The sequence below is a fragment of the Condylura cristata genome, unplaced genomic scaffold (assembly GCF_000260355.1).
Source record: "Condylura cristata isolate star-nosed mole 26May11 unplaced genomic scaffold, ConCri1.0 scaffold00030, whole genome shotgun sequence".
NCBI classification, from domain to species: Eukaryota; Metazoa; Chordata; class Mammalia; order Eulipotyphla; family Talpidae; genus Condylura; species Condylura cristata.
This window is the reverse complement of record NW_004567131.1, coordinates 13,763,810-13,783,312: the sequence shown is the minus strand read 5'-3', so window position 1 is coordinate 13,783,312 and position 19,503 is coordinate 13,763,810. Positions and strand designations below refer to the sequence as shown.

The window sequence follows — 19,503 nt, the reverse complement described above, 5'->3', positions numbered from 1 at the left end:
GCCAGAGGTGCATGGGTGGTGAGAGGATTCACCAGAGACAGACTGGGGAGCAGAACAGGCAGATTGACGAAGTACACTGCTGAGGGGAGCAGGGGTGAGACAGCCCATGTGGGTCAGCTCCCTGGCCTGGGATTGAACTCAAACTCGTGCTGAAGCTCTGCAGCCAGCTTCACAGTGCTGCTCTTAACCCATTGTGCCACAAGGGAGGGTCCTCTGGGTACTACTGTTTAAATTTCTTTTCCCTCTACCAGGTTCTAGATGGCTATTTTGTGCACTACTTTGCCCCCAAAGACCTTCCTCCTTTACCCAAGAATGTGGTATTTGTGCTTGACAGCAGCGCCTCCATGGTAGGAACCAAACTCCGGCAGGTGAGTGGGTGCCCGCTGCCCGTTTATGCCTCTCACTTTGGCCTCACACAATGATGCTCATTGTGGATAAGAGTCAATTGATGCCAGCTGTCTGCTTCACAAACCAGCTATTCTTGCCTACAAAGAAAATTCCTGAACTGATTCGGCTAAGCCATAGACATAAATTATTGTTTCAGCATGGTGGTTTTATGAGAGCAGAGGGACATACTGTAGAAACACCATCAAATACAGGCCTGGCAGAGTAGATAATGTGAATGAGACAGGAACAAACAGAAACCCGCTGAACATTGGGAGAATGTTGTTGTGTGAGGACCATGAAATAGCGTCATTTATCCCTTTGGCCTATCCTTAGGACAAATGATTTACATTTCAATGACTAAGAACTGATAATCTCAAAGTATTTAGGATGTATCTTAGACACTCTAGGGCTGGGAAAGACATTAATGGGACATATATTTACATGTTATGCTAACTACTGAAAAGAGGGTTTTATGCTATCACAATTATCAAAATTTTGCATTTATGATCGATGTATAACACACGTGGTGGAAAACAGAAAGAACTGTTCCTAATTGCCAGACTATTTATTACGTCTATATTTATCACAAACGTTGATCTCTCAGCTTTTCTCTAAATTCTTTATCTATGTTTATCAACTAATAATATGTGGTTGATATGTGCAAAAAATAGTATTTCAAACCTCATTAAAAACCTTCTGTCCCTCCCTCTTGTAGATCTCACTCCACATGTAGAAGAAATTGATCCAAGCTGATACTTGATTGTCAATATTTTCTGTTATTATTTTGTCAGTGGTATCTTTGCCCATTTTTATTTTTTAAACCATGTAGAAAACAATGTTGACCTTTTCTTCATTGTATGAGGATTTACTTCTACCCTACAACAATAAAAGGTATATAACAGTTATGAGTAAAAGGATATGACGTCAAGGATAACCAAACATAAATTCTAACTACTATAAGAAAAATATAACCTCTTTTAATAAGTCAGCTTCTTGTAGTTCTTCAATATCACATTTTTGTACAGAGGTCAGCACATCAGCTCCTCCATTTTTACTGTTTTTCTTTCACTTCACATCACTTACCTCCCACCTGGATTACTTTCTTCTTCCTATTTTTTTTAACATTTATTTATTTATTTATGCATACAGAACTGGGGCACAGGCCAGAGGTGCAGGGGCAGCAAGAGGATTCATCAGAGACAGAGTGGGGAGCAGAAAAGGCAGATTGACAAAGTACGTTGCTGAGAGAAGCAGTGGGCGAGATAGGAGAGGTCTGCTGCCTCTGGCGGATCACCTCCTGGGCTGGGGATCCAACTTGCTAGGAAGCAGAGGCAGCTAGCTTGCAGTGCTGCACTTTAACCCACCAGGGAGGGCCCCAAGAATATTAAAGGGGTACAGAGTTCTAGGTTGGTAGTGATTTTATCTTATCTATTGAAGATAAATTTCATTGTCTACTGATTTCTATTGTTGCTATTGAAAAGTCCATGAAAACTTTAACTGTTGCTCCTCTAAAGGTAATCTTTTATTGTTAACTTTTCCAAATTTTTCTCATTGTTTTAATTTTCTGTAGCTTTAGTATTACAGTTTTAGTATTATAGTTTTAGGTGTGGGTACTTTTTTCTTGTTCTGCCTGAGATTCTGCCTCATAGAACTTCATGGTTATATGGATTCATGGAAAAACTTCAGTCATTATATCTGAAATTGCTTTGGCTCATTTTTTCTTCTGGGATTCCTATGCTGCATTTTTTGGGTCCATATACTTTGCGTTTTCCATGTTCTCTTCTATACATTCCAATATTTGCTTTTTTGTGCTTTACCTCAAATCTGTATTTCAGTTCACAAACTCCCTTCATATATGTTGTTTATATTCTACTTTATATTCAGGTTGTCCTGTTAACACATCAATTGAATTATTTCAGATATTGCATTCTTCTTTGTTCTAGAATTTCTGTTTGCTGCTTTTGCAAGAAGCTTCTGTCACTTTTTAGAATATTATCTTACACAGTTTTTGATTAAATTTCCTCAAACATAGTAAACATAGTGTTTTAAAGTCTACATTAAATTATAACAAACACTGGAGTCCTTCAGATGATGTTTTATTGTTTCTCATCTTCTCTCCTGGCATGGTGTGTTATCTTTGATTGCATAATGGACACTACGTTTTAAAAACTGCAGGGAAAAAAGGCCTAGGTTGATGATATTCTTCTATAAAGAGTTTTGATTAGTTTCTGTCAGGTACCTAAGGAAATTAAAATCTGAGATCAGTTTAGTTCATGTTCAGGGGCTGAGAATTTTCTAAGCAACCAAAATGACTCAAAATAGTCCTTTTAAGAGCTGGCTTCTGTTTATTTTGCACAGTGTAGGTGGCTTACCGGAGTCCCTGAACTTTGTCCCTCATACTCTGAACTTCACCTTTTAGAACCCTAAGCTACAAAAGTGATGCTTAGCCTTTTAGATACAGTCTCTATTTATGATATGGGTATATTCTGGGAAATGCATCATTGGGTATTTTCATTGTTGTGTAATCTTTGCACTGTGTGACAGTGGAATTTCTAAGTTTGGGACTGTAATGAACAAAACAATATAATTATAAATCAAGCATAATAGCATATAATGCTATTAAGAGATTTGTTAAACACAGGAGGTATGAAGCTGGCATAAACCACTGTAATTTTATGACTGCAATCTTACTAGGCAATAAGAATTTTGGAACCGCTAGTATATATACAATCCATTGATGAATGATATGTTATTATGTAGTACATGAATATGTTTCTTTGGCATTGACAAACATCCCTTAGATAAAAGTAATCCCGAAATGCTGAGCCCATCATTAATTATTTTTCTTCTCCCAGATGTTTTTTCTCACTGTTTTGCTAACTCTTTGATACTCTTTAAGATCTATCTATCTTTTCTTGTTGTCATTCTTTTAGTTGTTCTTAGAAGGGCAAACCTTAGCCCTGCAGCCCTTTAGTTGTTTGTTGTAACTTCTTTTGGTTGTTCTTAGAAGGGCAAACCTTAGCCCTGCAGCCCTCGTGGGGCTGCACGCACTGAGGTAGTGGGCCGGAAGGTGCTGCTGTACCTGCAGCCTTCAGACCACTGCCCATGGCCTCTAGGTGCCACTGGGCCCCTATTACAGAACAACTTTACTCCACTGCTGTATCACAGAGCAGTCATAAACTATATGCAAAGAAATAGACCTGTTATGTTCCAGTAAAGCGTTATTAAAACAGTCTGGATTTGGCCCCCCGGCCCTGGGTTGTTGACCCCAGGTCTAGAGTGATGACTAGTGGACTTATGTCTAGAGATCATTTCAATTTATTGTATTTTCCTCACCTATTACCTCTTCTTGTCAAAACATTGCCCCTGGCAGTTGTGTGTGTCAGAAATACGTTGCAAAACAGAAATCTGGGACTTGGGGCAGTGAACTGAAGGCAAATTGGTGTTTTTCATTCTACTCTGGATATGAGGAAATGAATGATGGACAGAGGGCAAATATTTTTGTGAAACATTGAAGCCAGTAAGAACTTGGACTTTTAGCTTCAAAAGAAGCCCTCTTCACCAATGATAACACAGATGATTTTAAATTATGATGTGATACCATAGTAATGATATTGATAATATAGACAATTTTATATTTTGAAATTTTTAGTTTTTGCTATAATGTTTTAAATAAATTAGAGATGTCCGTTTAAAAAATTGTTAAGATTTTTCCAAATAAGGTCATGTTTTAAACTTTTTGAGGATCTCTGGTTGAAGGTACTGTGTGGCAATGAAACAAATTAAAAATGAACAATATAAAGCTTTGAGTTCTCCTGCCTTATCTGTTTAGACCTTGTTGTTAGGATCTAAAAGCTTGGTTCACTATCAAACAGAAAAGCCCACCTTCCCCTTTCTGGCTTCCTCATTTTGCATCACGTCTCCAGTCAGGATCAGAGGACTTTCTTTATAAAGTCCCAAAAGAAACTCTTGCTATAAGTAACAATGAAGTAACTACTGTTAAGTTAAAGAGAATTAAATGTGATAACAAATGTGGATATGGTGGGGAGTGCCAGAAAACCCTGTAAGACCTGGGGTTGGCTGGCCTTGCAGGCTGATGGTGATGAGGGAGATTCCTCGAGCTGCGCATGCTTGCTGTCACAGCTGCACCCTTTGCTTGCTCAGGATACCTGACTTCTGCTTAGGAACTCTGCTTGGCTTTGAGTACCGACTTCAGATTCTCCATGAATGAAATAAACACTGATTATATGCCATAGGAGAAGGACTAGGCATAAGAGATACAATGGTAATTAAGAAACCAGAGTAGAAGACAAGTCATGTGAAAGTCATATGTGAAGTACCACCTACAACAAAGATACCTGTAAGATACAGTGATGTCATGGGGGGCGGGTGTTGCTCTGTTCATTTTAGGGTGAGGTAAGGGGAAATGACTGTTTCTCAGAAATAACGGTCGTTGAATGAGTTGTAAGGGTCTCCTAGAAGTTAGTCAGACAGAGGGACAATGGGTGTTGGGGAAGGGTCTAGGAAAGAGAGAGATAGTTTTGCAAAAACAGTGAGGTAAGAGAAGAAGCATGTGCAAGAAAGAATCATTCAGTTCCTTTTTTTTTTTTTTAAAGATTTATTAATGCTTACAGAACTGGGGTACAGGCCTGAGGTATGGTGGGTGAGAGGATTCACCAGAACAGAGTGGGGGAACAGAACAGACAGATCTACTGAAATACACTGCTGAGGGGAGCAGCGGGCGGGTCAGGAGAGGTCTGCCATGCCATGTGGGTCACCTCTCTGGCTGGGGATCGAACTCGTACTGCTGTGGCTTCTGAGAGCTTCATAGTGTGGTGCTTTAACCCATTGCACCACCAGGGAGAACCCCATTAAGTTACTTTAATTAAGTACTCTAGATTTCTGGGGCAAAAAGAAAAATGGAACAATCACATCTGAATCGATTCCCACATGTCTTATTGTAGAAGAAAACCTTAGGGAAAGGGCTTGAGGCAGACAAGAAGTATGAAATTCTAGAAAAAGGGCTTATTTGAGAGAAAAACTATCATGTGTTGATTATATGCTATAGGAGAAGTACTATATTTCAGCAAATTTAGATTGCAGTGACCACGAGATGATAAAGGTTTCCTGTGGAAGTCAGAGATGGGCATAGCAGTTTGGACAGAAGTCGTATGAAGAGGTGAATTTGAGCTAAATGGTAGTTTTTGCTGAAGAATAAATGAGATTACTTGAGGGCAAGAAGGGGAGAATGAGAGAGAGAGAAAATAAGAGAGAGAGTCTGAAAGTTAGCTTTGGAGCTTATCAAATTTGGGTAGTGATACACAGGTGATAAAGAATTTTGGAATCAATGAAGAGATTTCAGTGACAGGTATTCTGCTCAATTAAAATCTCAATTAAAATGCCCTTTGTACCAATTGAAACTGCTGTTCAGCATGGTGCTCTGCCCCATGTGATGTCATGGACATTTGCCACCATCACTAGAGGCACATGTAGGCACTCACCTGCCAGACCACCAGAACCAACTCCTGCCTCCTGTCGGGAGGTGGAGGCATGTGCCTCACTTGATCCTACTGTCCCCAAGACTTGGATATAGTGGGAGGGAGATGACAGTAGAGGCAGATGCTGTTAGGGTATCTCAAGTCTTCAAACATATGTCTTCGAGAGATGGATGGCAGAGACAGTCTCAGCCAGTGCATAGAGCAGTTATGATTATGATTCGGTTTTTTTTTTAAACATACACTTTTTAAGTGTGCTCTGGTAGATCCACGTCTCTAAGGATAAAGCCCTCATCCTTGTGGATAAGTGTGATCTTGGCCATTTTTGACTTCCACAAGCCTGTTGAGTTGGGTCTCCCTCAGTCAGGCAAAAAGACAGCCATTCTCACAGTCACTGTTTCAGATACTAGCTTTCTTTGATACTCTGAAATACCCACTTTTGCTTGAATGTGGATAAAATTATTGTCTGAAACACTTTTCTCCCCAGGTAGTCTGACAACATAAAAAGAGGAATGGTTCCATTTAGTCCCTTAAATCTCAGGAAACTTCCTCCTCTGTTCTGGACCCTCTTGCTCTCTAGAATCAACATTCTAGTACAAAGGAGGATGACAAGAAATAGTAATGAAAGCTTCTTCCCAATTCCCAACATTTGAGTTCACTTGGTTTTTTATTATCTTTCCCTTCTACAACAAAAACCTCACTTTTTGCCTCACATAAGAGAATAGGCTGTGGAAAGAGGCACTGGAGGCTACCTCCAGCAGGAGAGTGATTCCACTTCCTCCAAATATTTTCTTGCATGTACTATCTACATTTGCAGATATCCTGTTTACTTCTTACATAATTGCTCCTCCACTGTCCTATACTTCTGAGGGCTGTTTCTTGATGTTTCCCAAGGCATATCTCCCAGGAGTTTATAATGAGTGGTCAGGAAAAACAGGAGTCCTGAGAACTCATATAGAGCGGAAAGTTGAATGGGTCAAAGGCAGTCAGAGTCAGGCACCAAAAATTTGTAGAATGAAGTAGGTGGGGTTCCAGAATCCAGACATGCAGTTGAGCGATATTAATTTCATTTTAGGCAGGCCCTGAAAACCAAGAACTCAGCTAGTTAGGAGTGTCAGTGCATGCAAGGCAGACACAGAGTACAAAGGACACCTATAGACATAGGCAAACTCTTGTCTACTTGCTATATTTGCTTCCTATTTGAGCAACTAGTTAGCCATACCTGTCAATGACCAGCTAGACCCTATAGAAAGGAGTGATTCTGGACCAGTGTGAGATGTATGGGTTCCATCATGAGGGCAAATTTGATACTAATCTTCCATATGAAGAGTAGTAAAAAAGTATGCTTTGAGTTTGAGTTACACATTATGCATGAAAAATAGATATGCTTAATCCATCTTAAAGATCCAAACAAATGTTAATGGTAGAGAGCTTAGAAGACTGTATAATGGCATACTTTGTGAATGTTTGATACATTTCAAAGTAGAGTCAAAACATTAGGTGATAAATCTTAATGTTAGTCAGAGAAGTAACAAGAGAGGTAGTTTCCTTCTAAAATTAGAACATGATCCAAAATATAGAGACTAATGAGGTTTAGTTAATTTATAATATGTAAATCTATTCAGTCTTTATTTTTTTTTAGTTAAGGCTGAATTTAGCCAGAATTTTGTCTTTAACAATCATTCCCTTTTAGAGCTAGTCCTGAAGTCATATTGGTATTAGATCTGAACCTTTACATAAAAGGTGCATTTCTCTTGTTATAAAGAAATAATCATTTTACTTTTTACATATTGGGTAAATACATACATATATGTATATTGTGTAATCACACATTTATATATAAATAGAACCAGAATTACAGTATAATCTAGCTCAGCAGTGTGTGGAAAGAACATTTCAACAGCAGATGAAATGCTAATAATTTCAAATAATATATTTTAAAATATAGGAGCCTTATGATTAAAAAAAAAGATTTATTTATTTATGCATACAGAACTGGGATACAGGCCAGAGGATTCACCAGAGACAGAGGGGGGGAGCAGAACAGGTAGATCAACAAAGTACACTGCTGAGGGGAGCAGCGGGAGGATCAGGAGAGGTCTGCCGCGCCATGTGGGTCACCTCCAGGGCGGGGATTGAACTCATGCTGAAGTGGCTTTAGCTTCTTAGTGCTGTGCTTTAACCTGCTGCACCACCAGAGAGTGGAGTCTTATGATTTTGCTTAACTTAGGTAGGTCATGTGTTCTTCCTGCTAGTCTGAATATGAAAATGCAAAGACCAAGGAAATGTTTTCTGCATTTACTTCTAGATGAATTTCAAGTTATTATTTGGAAGACAAGATGACCTCTATTCCAAGTGTTCCATTTATATTACATATATCTAAAAACTTACTAGTTTTTGCTCTTTAAGAGGAAAGTTTTGGCTAGTAAGAAATGAGTTCCTTTCAGCAAGATTCCTCAAATTTGAGAGACCACTTTTTGGATACTCTTTGTTGCTTATATTATAACTTAAAAGTTTTATTTTTCATATAAATTATGTCATGGTTCTCTTCAGGAGTCATGTGGGGCAGTAGCAACAAGAGAGAATCAGATGTTGTGTTAGCATTGATTTCTTTTATGAGTTTATACAATTACTTGAAATATTTATTCTGTAGTGAGTGGTGGAGTCAGATTTTTTAATATTTTGGGTTTTTTTTCCCAAATGCAATTTGTTGTTATAGACTTTTTGATGTATAACAAAATAAAAACAAATATACAATGGAGAAGTGATCTTTCTCATTCAATTTAATGCCTTCAACCAAAGTTGGGATTTAAAATAGAGATTCCTTGGTGTGTCAGTCACAAGATTTCAGAAGACTTTCTTTCAAATCATTGGAAGACGTACTGAATATAAAGAAGAACTTTAGCTACCTTTCACAGAACAAGCTCTGATCTTGAAATACAGTGGCCTTGAAATACTCCTCTGAAGCAGACTTTATACGCATGGACTAGCAACCTCTGCTGGCAGGATGTGGTAACTCAGGTCTTGGCTGTGACCATGACCTGGGGCATGTGAGACAGCACTGAACATAGTTGCCTGCTGAGTGTGCAGAGAGATGCTGGGATGGTGGACATTTCCGTCTCCTCCTCATGGCAGGTAGTGGCAGTGTAAGGTTGCAGTGAGGATCTGTGCCAACTTGTGTTGGCAGCACAGATGATTTTTTTTTAAGATTTATTTATTTATTTGTGCATACAGAACTAGGGTACAGGCCAGAGGTGCAGGGGCGGTAAAAGGATTCACCCGAGACAGAGCGGGGAGCAGAACAGGCAGATTGACAAAGTACACTGCTGAGGGGAGCAGCGGGTGGACCAGAAGAGGTCTGCTGTGTCATGCAGGTCACCTCTGGGGCAGGCGGGGATTGAACTCATGCAGAAGTGGCTTTCAATTCCCAGTGCTGTGCGTTAACCCACTGCGCCACCGGGGAGGGCCCCACAGATGATTTTTTTATTTCATCTGTCCCTTCAAACAGGATGCCTTCAGTGCCTTCCTTAATAGCAGGTTGTCCTGGACATTGAAGATGTTCACTTGCTGACATCAAGACTAAGAGGCTAACCAGGGCAAAATAGATACATTTCCCCTCTTCCAATGGATGTCCAGTATCTCTGCCCTGCTAAGAAAAGGTTGGAGGTTGATCTACTTCAGTTTGTAGTGCGCATATTCCATTTCCCAGTAACAGTTCTCAGAAACCTATGGCTTTCTTCACAGTAGGTATCTGTTGCTCATGATTCTCTCTCAGGTCTCCAATTAGTCTTTTAGAAGATCTTAGATTTCTTTGTTGGATTATTTAAATTGTTCATCATTAAAGGTTATCCCCTGGGGTCGTTGAAAGGACTGCCGTGGCCAATGAAAAGGACAACGTCACTCCTTGTTAAACCCTTCCAAATGAGGCCAGTGATGGGACTGTCTGGGAGAACAGCCTGGCCATTCTGCTGCAGACATGGAGCGGCTGATAGCTAACACCCTTGACTATGATGTCATGGGTTCCTTGAGTGTTCTGCCTAACAACCCTGGGTTGTGGGACAAGAGCTTTTTGTGTCCCAATTAGTTCCTATCGAGTGTGGCTTGGCACATGCTGGAAATATTTGAGAAAAGTGGCGTCAAAGGGTCCCCTGATGGAACTGATGGCCAGGATGGGCTGGTAGTTGGGTTTTCCATGGGCTCTACTGATATTTCACTCTGAGGGTCTTGTTATGCTGCTTCTGCTTCTCTTCTAGGGAAACAATTAATAGTCCTTCATAGCATGGTTGTTAGCAGGGAAGTGCTTCCTGTTTGAGATCTGTGCCAAGAGACTGTAGCTGCTTGGTCTCAGTTTACAAAATAGAGGGTAAGAAGGCTCCATCTTTGTCCCTAATACAGCTCAGTGCAGGGAGCCACCTGCCTCTGGACACTCTCCTCCCTCTTAGGAATCTCACTAGGTACATGTAAATGAAGAATGGAGAAGGGGGTGTATCTTGGCACCCAGCCCTGCTCCTTTGTACAGATGCTATTGCGGACAGTCCCCTTTTGCTTTCTGAAGACCCACAAGACCTGAGAGGACCATTGTCAACAATATTGAATGAAGGGAGAATCTGGAAGAGAGTTTTTTTTTTTTTTAATTTATTTATAGCCTGCTTGTTCCCACAAGAATTTAAGAAGACAGAGATTAAAATATTTACTTAATAATAAGCCTGAGGCAGAGCTGGAATTAACTTGTAAGACATTATTTTTAAAGGAAATAGTTTTTTCTCCTTTTAACACAGGAAAGGGCATAGAAGAGTTACTTGTCACTGTTAAAGCATCTTCAAGGAGAGAATAAGCCTTCTGCTTTGTGCTTCTGAATAAGTAGGATTCTATGCTTTTATCAGGTGATGTTTGCAGATGGAGCTCAGGCATCAGCAGGGTGCCCAGGCATTCGTATTGCCTGTGGGTCAGAGATCTGCCCCAGCGCCCACCCACAGAGGAGCCCTCCTGGGCCTCTTGCTAGCTGGTCACCTTAAGCCTTCTGTCTCCTCCCAGTCAACCCTTTGCATGCTTCTGGTTTACCTTCCTCCAGGCACAGGGTATGGGTTCCTGCCTCTTCTCCATCACCCTTTCTCCCCAAGGTTTACTGACTCCTCCCCAACAAGGTTACCACCTAGGAATTGGAAGCAGTGATCCAAACCTCTCCCCCCCACCACATGAACCCTGTCCTTGTTCCCAAACACAAAAATGATGAGGATGGTGACTTTCTGGAAGCTAGTCCTTTGACTCCAAAGAGTGAATATAACTTTACAGTGTTGGGCATTTAGCGCCCCTCACTAATCTGAGCTTTACCCCAGCTGTATTAATTGACATGCTTACTACACAGTCTTTATCATCATAAATTTCATATGTCGATCTTAAAAGGTCTCCAAGGTAGACATTGATAAAATTTCCGGTGGTCATCTATTACAGGTTCTTTTCAAGGCACCGTTATTCCACGTCATGCGTTTTGGGATTGTCTGCAGCAGGCTGGGCCCCTTCCAATGCACAAGCCCACTAGGTGGAGCTTTGGGGCACGGGAATTGTTCCACAGGACTTGGTATGCTGAGGTATCCAGTATCTGTGCCTTCAGGTGGGGTTAGCTGAAGAATATTTTGCGGGAGAGAAGAGGTGGTGGCATCCTCGACCACCCACCTACACTGATACGCCCACGGTGCCTCTTCATTTTCTCTATCCAACCGTGGGTTGGGAGGCACCCTCAGGGAATGGAGTCCAGTCCTTTCTGTGATGGCCCTTTGCCTTCAGGATAGTTCAGAACTTGGACTGCACACTCTGCCTTTCTGGACTTCCTCTAAACTTTCTGGAATGTGCTTACCCTGTTCTCTGGACTGGACTCTTGGAAAAAGTCTGACTCTTTCTGTTAATATTCAGCATGTAAACACAGTCCACAGAAATATCAGCTTAAGGCCATTTGCTTTTGTTCTTCTCTCTGCACTCGAATTTTCAGCTTGCGTGTTGGTCTCTACAGACTGCAGAGTTCTTGGGGCATAGACCCAAATGAGCACAGGGACGGCAAAAGAAGGGTTAATGGTGGTGGTTACAGGCCCTGGGTCCCTCAGGAAAAGAGGGAGACTATCTAAAAGATACTAATTCAACTGGAAAGGAGCAACTGGGAACCCGCTGGCTGGCCTTCCTCTGGTGCATGTGAGGATAAATCACAGCTGTGGCCTTACAAGATCATAAGAATCCTGTAGTTGCTGACCTAAGGGGAGAAGGTGTAGATGGTAGAGCAACTACTCGTAAAGCAGAATATCCATCACCACTGGGGGGAATTATCAGCACAGAAACCAGGTCGGCCCCTCTTGAGGTCTTCTGCTCACTCTGTGAGTTCCCTAAGGGTGCCAGCAGCTAAACAAGCAGCCTGCATCCCACAGTGCCAACTGTGTGCTTTGGATTTGGGCTCCAAGTGGTGGTGTCTCTCATCACCACTGTTCACCTTTGGACTTTTCAGAGGTCTAGATGCTTCGACCAGGAGCACCCCTGATCATGCTGGGATCCTGTAGGCTCCAAGTGGAAGAAAGGGTGAGGACTCAAAATGTTGCCAGCACCCTGACTATAGCTGCTGCTGTCAACACCAGAGCACTCCACCCACTTCTATTTATTGTAATGATCTGAGTTATTTATTTTTACTGTAACTCTATCTGTGGGTCAGCTCTGTTTCCTACACAGCGTCCTTCTCAGCATTATGTTGTAAAGTCTCAAGGACAGGTCTGTGTCTCTTACTTCCTTTGCATTCACTCAATGGAAGTCCACTTCTTTTTCTCTCCTCTCAATAGATATTTACTGAAAGCCTACCGTGTGCAAAATATGTTGGGGGAATGGGAAAGAGCAAGGGGCAGCTGTTTTGGGAAACTCCTATCTAGCATGAGACAGTTTATTCACTGTTTATACAGGAAACTTATATCAGGTCTGTCTTACAGCCAGGCACTGCTGGGTTTTAAATATAGAATGACAAAATAGAAAAAGCTGCTGTATTCAGAAGCATGGAATTGATTGGGTAGGCAAACAAATATACAAATAAGTAATTACATTCTCTTTGGATATGTGAAGGGAAAAACAGGGTGGCTTTCTGGAGGGGAATGGATGGGTTAAGCCCGGACCAGAGGCTGAGAAGGGATCAAAGTGGGGCAGATGTAGGGAAGGGCATTCCAGGCAGAGGGAACAGGAGCGGACGTCCTTTTGGGGAAGAGTTTGAAGGAGTAATGATACTGAAATTTGATGAGTGTCGGGAGAGATGTGGGTGTCAGTTTTAGGGGATCTCAAAGGGTGGGCCCACTCTTATCTTTGTAGAAAGTATCACTGTGGCAGCAATGTGGGGACAGGTGAAATCCTTTCAGAAGTAGAAGTCCTAAGCCGCACAAGTTTCAGATGGGGACTTATCCTAAGGCAAGAGCTGTGGACACAGAGAGATATAAGTAAGGCACTTCATGGCAGTGTTACCTAAATATTAAAAAAATATTCATTGATGGTATATGCATAGAGTAGAATATTGTGCTGTCATAAGAATGATATGGCAGGCATTTATCTATGGGCACAAAAACTGCAAGTGATATCGTAAGCACAAACTTTATAGCATATGATAGTTATGTGATCCCATTTAACTTAAAATTGCATGCACATGCGGGAAAAAGTTTCTGAAGGGGCCTATGGTACAACAGTGTTTTGACAGCCACTGTAGGACAGCTTTATAATTTTGATGTATTTCTTCTGATCTTTTTAAAAAGGATTTTTTTCTTGTATTAAAAAATACAAAAGAAAAAATTGTTGCCAATGTAGGGCAGAGGTGATTAGGAAATGGAAAATGACCTCAAAGAATTTAGGAGAGAAAGGTTGGGAAGAGGGAGAGAAGGAGGATGGGGGCTGAGAATGTGAGGTTAAGGAGAGATAGAAAGAAGGCTCTGTGGGTGGTCAAGTCCCACTCACATCTCGGTGTCTCTCCCAGTGCAGAGGAGAAATGGGTTTGGGTGAAAAGATAGAATTTCCAGCTGTCACTTGTTGCCTCTAAGATATCTACAGGCACAAGGGGAGAAGTGGTGAGCAGGTTGGCCTGGGACCAGTGAGAGAGGCAACTCCAGGGAGAAGTCTGGAAGTCAGTTACAATGACTGGGAATGGAGCATGGTGGCGTGGGCGTGCCTGGGGGGCAGATGTGCGGACCTCCAAAGGCAGGGGAGGGCTGGTCAAAGAGAAGGAGCCCAGGGTACAGCCAGGGAAGTCAGTGGTCAGCAGAGTTTCAAGACAGAGGGGATGGCTATCTTGGTAAAGAGCCCACAGATACCTGATGCTGGCATCCAAATAATGCTGACAAATTTGGGCTTTGGATTCTGCTTATCTTCACAAGTTCCTTAGAAGTGTTTCTTAAGAATGAGAGTTGGATTAGGGAGAGGACACAAAATCCAGCTGCCAGTGAATCTGTCTTTTGAATAACTGGGTGTGACGGGACAGAAGGGTGGTAAGGAGGCCCAGTCGTGGGAGAGAACAGAGGCTCCAAATGATAATAAACTCTGCCATTGTCATTGTTTTCTCTTGGAAGAGCTAGAGGAAGGGGTTAGATTAGGAAGAGGGACAGCCCCCTGTAGGATGAGAAGATGGATTTAATGAAAGATGTTCATTGTCTCTTCCCCGGGTGGATGCAGAATCCATGCCGCTCTTTCTGCAAGGATGTTATAGGAGAGGAATTCATTCATTGCTGCCAGACATGAAGTGAAAGAAACAAAGAATAAACAACCCGTCAACATGCAGGGATCTGGAAGGAATCCAAAAATGAGCTGCACAGTATAAGGATTATAACTCAGACCACTTCCCACGCCAGCGGTCTTGGGGCTGTTGTGTTAGCCAGGAGTCTGACTTCCTAGCTTTTATTTAACCCAGGCTCCCCAGGGCGTGATGCATAAGCCCTCCATCACTTCATCTTTGCCAGTAAAGTGGAAATATTAATAGTTGCTTTATTTTGAATGGTTTATGAGGACAAGGTGGATCAACCCCTCAATGTAGGGAAAGCACTTGCACTTGGCATCACAGCTGAGGAGTGGAAGGGATGCCAGCTGCCAGTGTCATCATCGCAGTGCTCCTGGTGAGAGCGTTCAACTCCTGCTTTCTCAGCCTGGGAATGAAGAGACACAGGAGGTTGGGACACAACTATCATTAATTCAGGAAAGGTTGGCAAGGAGAAGGTCAATGAACACATGTCAGACACTGTGAGTTTACGAAACTGTCCAGGAAAGATGCATCGTGCAGATTGGAAAGTAGACATGGGTCAAAGACTTTTCACAAGTGAATTTTGAGCTTTCTGTGAAATTCAAGGGTTGAACCATGGAATTAGAGGGTGAGCAGTTGGAGACGGGATTGAAAAGCAAGACTAAAGAGAGGAAAGATAGGAAGATTCAGAAGAGAAAAAAATGTTTTAGAATCCTGACTACTTCAGCACACCCCACTCTAGATGTCATTGCTCCAGACTTTATTGTTTTTGTTAAATTCTGCTGCCTTCCACCCACTGGCAATAAGACATCCAGCTTCTGTGTGCCTTAACCCCTCCTAATGCTTTTTGTATAGTCACCGACTTAATTGACCCACTGACAAGACAGGTGTTGTATGGTCCTGCGTTACAGATGGGGTAACTTAGGCACAGTGAAGAAAGAGACTGAATGACAGGAGCAGTGTCACGTGGACAGTACGTGATCAATCAGGGTCTGACCCAGACCAACAGCCCCAGAGCTGCCAGCACCCGTGTGTTTCACCACTGTGAAAGGTCCACAAGTCCTTGTTCTGGCAGTAATGTGATGAATGTTTCTTATCACTCACACGGAGTCTCTCAATGTCTAACAACAATGCTGTTTCGAGAAGTTTCATGCCCCGCCTCCTAGCATTTTTTTGTTTCCAGTTTCATATGTTGTTCTTCTTCTTTCCATAAGTCATGTCTTTTACCCATACCCTTATATTCTGGATCTTCTAGAATGTACCTATATCTCCTTTTGGATTTGTGCAAGCCATTTTCCTTACCTTCTTTCAAGTGGTCCATATTCAAACAACCCCCCTACTCAAATTCCTCTTTTGCTGTGAAGCTTTCTTATGTCACTCCAGTCCACAGTGCTTTTACTCTCTAAAAAGTCCTATGGTATTTAAACAGTAGATTGGGAGATTAATCTCATCATTCCTGATCTGTCCACATGTGCGTTCACTCACCAACCCTCTCTCCAGCAATTTCTGAGTGTTGGGAATCACTGTCACTGGGTGAGCAGAGGCTGGTGGGACCCAGCCTCAGAGGTCACGGTAGAGGTCAAGGGACAGAGAGGGGAAGTGGCTGTGGAATATGTGCTCAAGTCGATGATGTGTTGAGACTATGGCTCCTCTCAAGGAGTGGGAGATCAGCTCTTTCAGGGGGTGTTAGATATGGTTTCAGATAGAGACCACAGCTCTCTAACGTAGATTTTAAAGACTGACTAGAGGCTTATCGGGTGAAAAATGGGGACTAGGCCGAGGGGGGCAGGCAAAGAACACCTGAGCATTGTGAAAGCATGTTAATCCGGAGGCCTAGGGCACCCCGACTTGCAACAGCACAGATTTCAACTTAATGTCTTCTATAAAATTTCAATATATTTTTTGCATCCAGTCTTTTTCAGCTGCACGACAAGCTCCTTGACATTTTCCCTTGACATAGTAGGCACTAACCTTATTTACATTGTACAGTCTTCAAACCAGGGGGGTGTGGACTAATGTGATCAGATGTGACTAGTTTGGTTTTGTGTTTGCCTAGACCAAAGATGCTCTCTTCAGAATTCTCCATGATCTCCGACCCCAAGATCATTTCAGTATCATTGGATTTTCCAATCGGATCAAAGTGTGGAAGGACCATTTGGTGTCAGTTACTCCTGACAATATCAGAGATGCCAAAATCTACATTCACCATATGTCACCCTCCGGAGGTAAATATGAGTCCTTTTCACTGAGCTTTAATGTGATAATGAGTAGGGAGCTAATTTTCTGCCAAGAGACAAGGATTTGAAAACTGAAGCTGATCACAGGAAAGGAGATAACAGGTGAGAGTTTTCCCAGAAGCTTATGTTTCTCTAAACACCAAACTCTAAATTTTCCTCTTCCAGGCCCTCACACTAAGATGGTCAAGTAAGTTATGAAGAAGAATACCTGATAGGTTTTGGAGCCTTTCCTGGCTTATCTCATGGACCCTAAACAATGAAGCTGTTTTTGTAAATTGTCTTTGGGTGGAGAACTAAAGCCAAATAGACGATCCAATGATTTGTGTGCTCGAATATTAGCACCGGATTAAACAGCAGATGGAGCCGAGTTGCTTGTCCTTTGGCTGGGCTGTGGCAGTGGGCATGGTGTGAATCCCTTGGGCAATGTGGGAAGTGGTAAACGAGAGGGGAGGATACTGAGCTCTGAGTCTTGGCACATTCGGCTTGGGTGTGTGCCGAGATTAGTGTGCAGAATGCTGAAAGAGGAGGGAAAAGTTTGTAAGAAACTCTAAAGTTTGTAAGAACTAGCGCTGTGTGTTCTGTGCTACAGGTAAGACCTTTCCGCTCAGGACCTGCGTCTCACTTTTGCTATAATGTGGGTCACAGTAGGTCAGGACGGGTGCACAGGTACATGAGTACCTGTCTGGATTCAGTGCTGCTTACCACAAACCCTTCCCCCTTTCTTAAGGCCCCTTTATAGAGATTCTGTTTCCTGAATTTGCTGTTTTCATTAATCCTACTTTGGTTATATGAAATATGTAAAACAGCCAGTTCATGCTTTTCCATCTGGATTTTTTCCTGTTTCATATATTAAGTATCTCCTACCAAAACAAAGCCCTTATTTCCCAAATGAGCTTAATTTGGAACTTGACTTTTCTTGGACTGACTTTGAATTACGTGGGATTTCTGACCAGTCTCCACAATGTGATCTAGGATATTTTTTTTGACTGGCTGATGGGAGAAATAAAAAGATGAGATTTGGTATTACAGTCATGGTCTATAGATGGTCTATGGTCAGTAAGACTGAAAGTCCTTGAGGAAGAATTCTTCATCTTTGTGTTGTTCCCAATACCTAGCATAGTTGTTGATCTAAGCTACCTGATCAAGGAGTGTTTACTGAATTAAATTAATTTGAATGGGCCTGCTTATGTTGGAATGGTAAGTGTGTGCTTTAGAAAACACCGTGTGCATTATGTTCTTTAGGAATCCAAGCCATGAAAACCTCATTGTTTTTTAAAATTTTTTCCTCCACACTACATTGCCCCAATTCCTGCAGATAAACAAAAATTAATCAGGTCATCTCACTAAAATATAACGTCAAGATTGGGGACATAAATCCTGAAGTGAGACTGCCCATATTTTGAATGTAGTTCTACCATCTATTAATCATTTATCTTCTCTGTTCCTCTGCTTCCTGATCTGTAAAATGGGCCTAAAATAGTTACTAGGATAAAATGAGTTAAGATATTTAAGCTACTTAGAATATCTGGCTCCTAGGAAAGTCCTCTGTAAATGTCTGATATGCCATTTGTACCTGCCTGAGATTCCCTTTTGGGGTGCCTAGGGCCTTAAGGAGCCTGGGTGAGTTTTGAATGAATAATAGGATGCTCTGTCCTATTGTTCCTGTGGAATAAGCCTCAGTGCGGCTCTGAGGGATAGAGAAGTTCAGCTTACCATAGGCTGAACGCCTCTGCACTTTTGATAACTGTATTAGGACAGTTTAATGCCATCTTCTTGGCATTAAAGTGGAGTGAGAGATCTGGCACTATTACTAAGTTCTAGATTAAAGAGAAAATAGCGCCATCAGTAATGTGAAGTTGGCACATTTGACTGGGTATCCAGAAAAGGCAAATTAATGAGCCAAAAGAAACATTAAATACTATTTCAGGTATAAATTTCCTTTACACTTGAATACACGTGGGTAGACATTTTTTAAATAGAGGTAACAATGATTCACAACATTATATGTGATTTAGAAGTGCAAGATTACACTCTTGGGCTGTATGTTAGCATATCACATTCACCAAAAAGGCACAGAAAGCCCCCCAGCATAGTTCATTACATTATGGCTGTTAGCTAGAAATTCTGGGGGATGTAAAGCAATAGGAAAAGTGTCTGGTTTACTCAGATAAAAACCACTCTGATAAGGGAAGTGGTTATAACAATTGGTATGAAATTCAACAAATGTACTGAAATAGTGAGTTGTGCACTGAAAATGGGTGATGTCTTGTAGGTAAATTTCATCTCAATAAAACAATGGGAAAAATCACACAGGAGTCCGAGAAAGGAAATCAGTGTTTAGGGCTACAGTGAGATCTCTTGACTTCACTTGGGGAACCAGCAGCATAGTTGAATGAAAATCTTAGCTAGTCCAGAAAGCTCATACTGGCTGCAGTTTTGATCTCACTGAATGAACCATCAATCTTTCCCACACACCAAGCAAATGCTTGTCCAGCACCTGCCCCAGACACTGTCCCCTGACTTCAATCAGAGCTACAAATGACAAGTGCCTCTGAGGGGAAAGTGGCAGATCTGGAGGTAGAAATCATGCAAATGTGCTTTGTGAGGGTTCTGAGGGCAGAGGTAACCTGAAGGCAGAAGGCACGAAAAG

The 19,503-nt window shown here is 41.8% G+C and overlaps 1 protein-coding gene across 1 annotated transcript in view; it reads left to right on the top strand.

Moving 5' to 3' along the window:
* ITIH5 (inter-alpha-trypsin inhibitor heavy chain family, member 5) overlaps nt 1–19,503 on the top strand; it is a 78,693-nt gene that overhangs the window by 45,207 nt on the left and 13,983 nt on the right. Inside the window, exons 7-8 of the mRNA XM_004691097.2 lie at nt 252–368; nt 16,673–16,841. Of these exons, the coding sequence (XP_004691154.1) occupies nt 252–368; nt 16,673–16,841 (286 nt within the window). The remainder of the gene's footprint in view (nt 1–251; nt 369–16,672; nt 16,842–19,503) is intronic.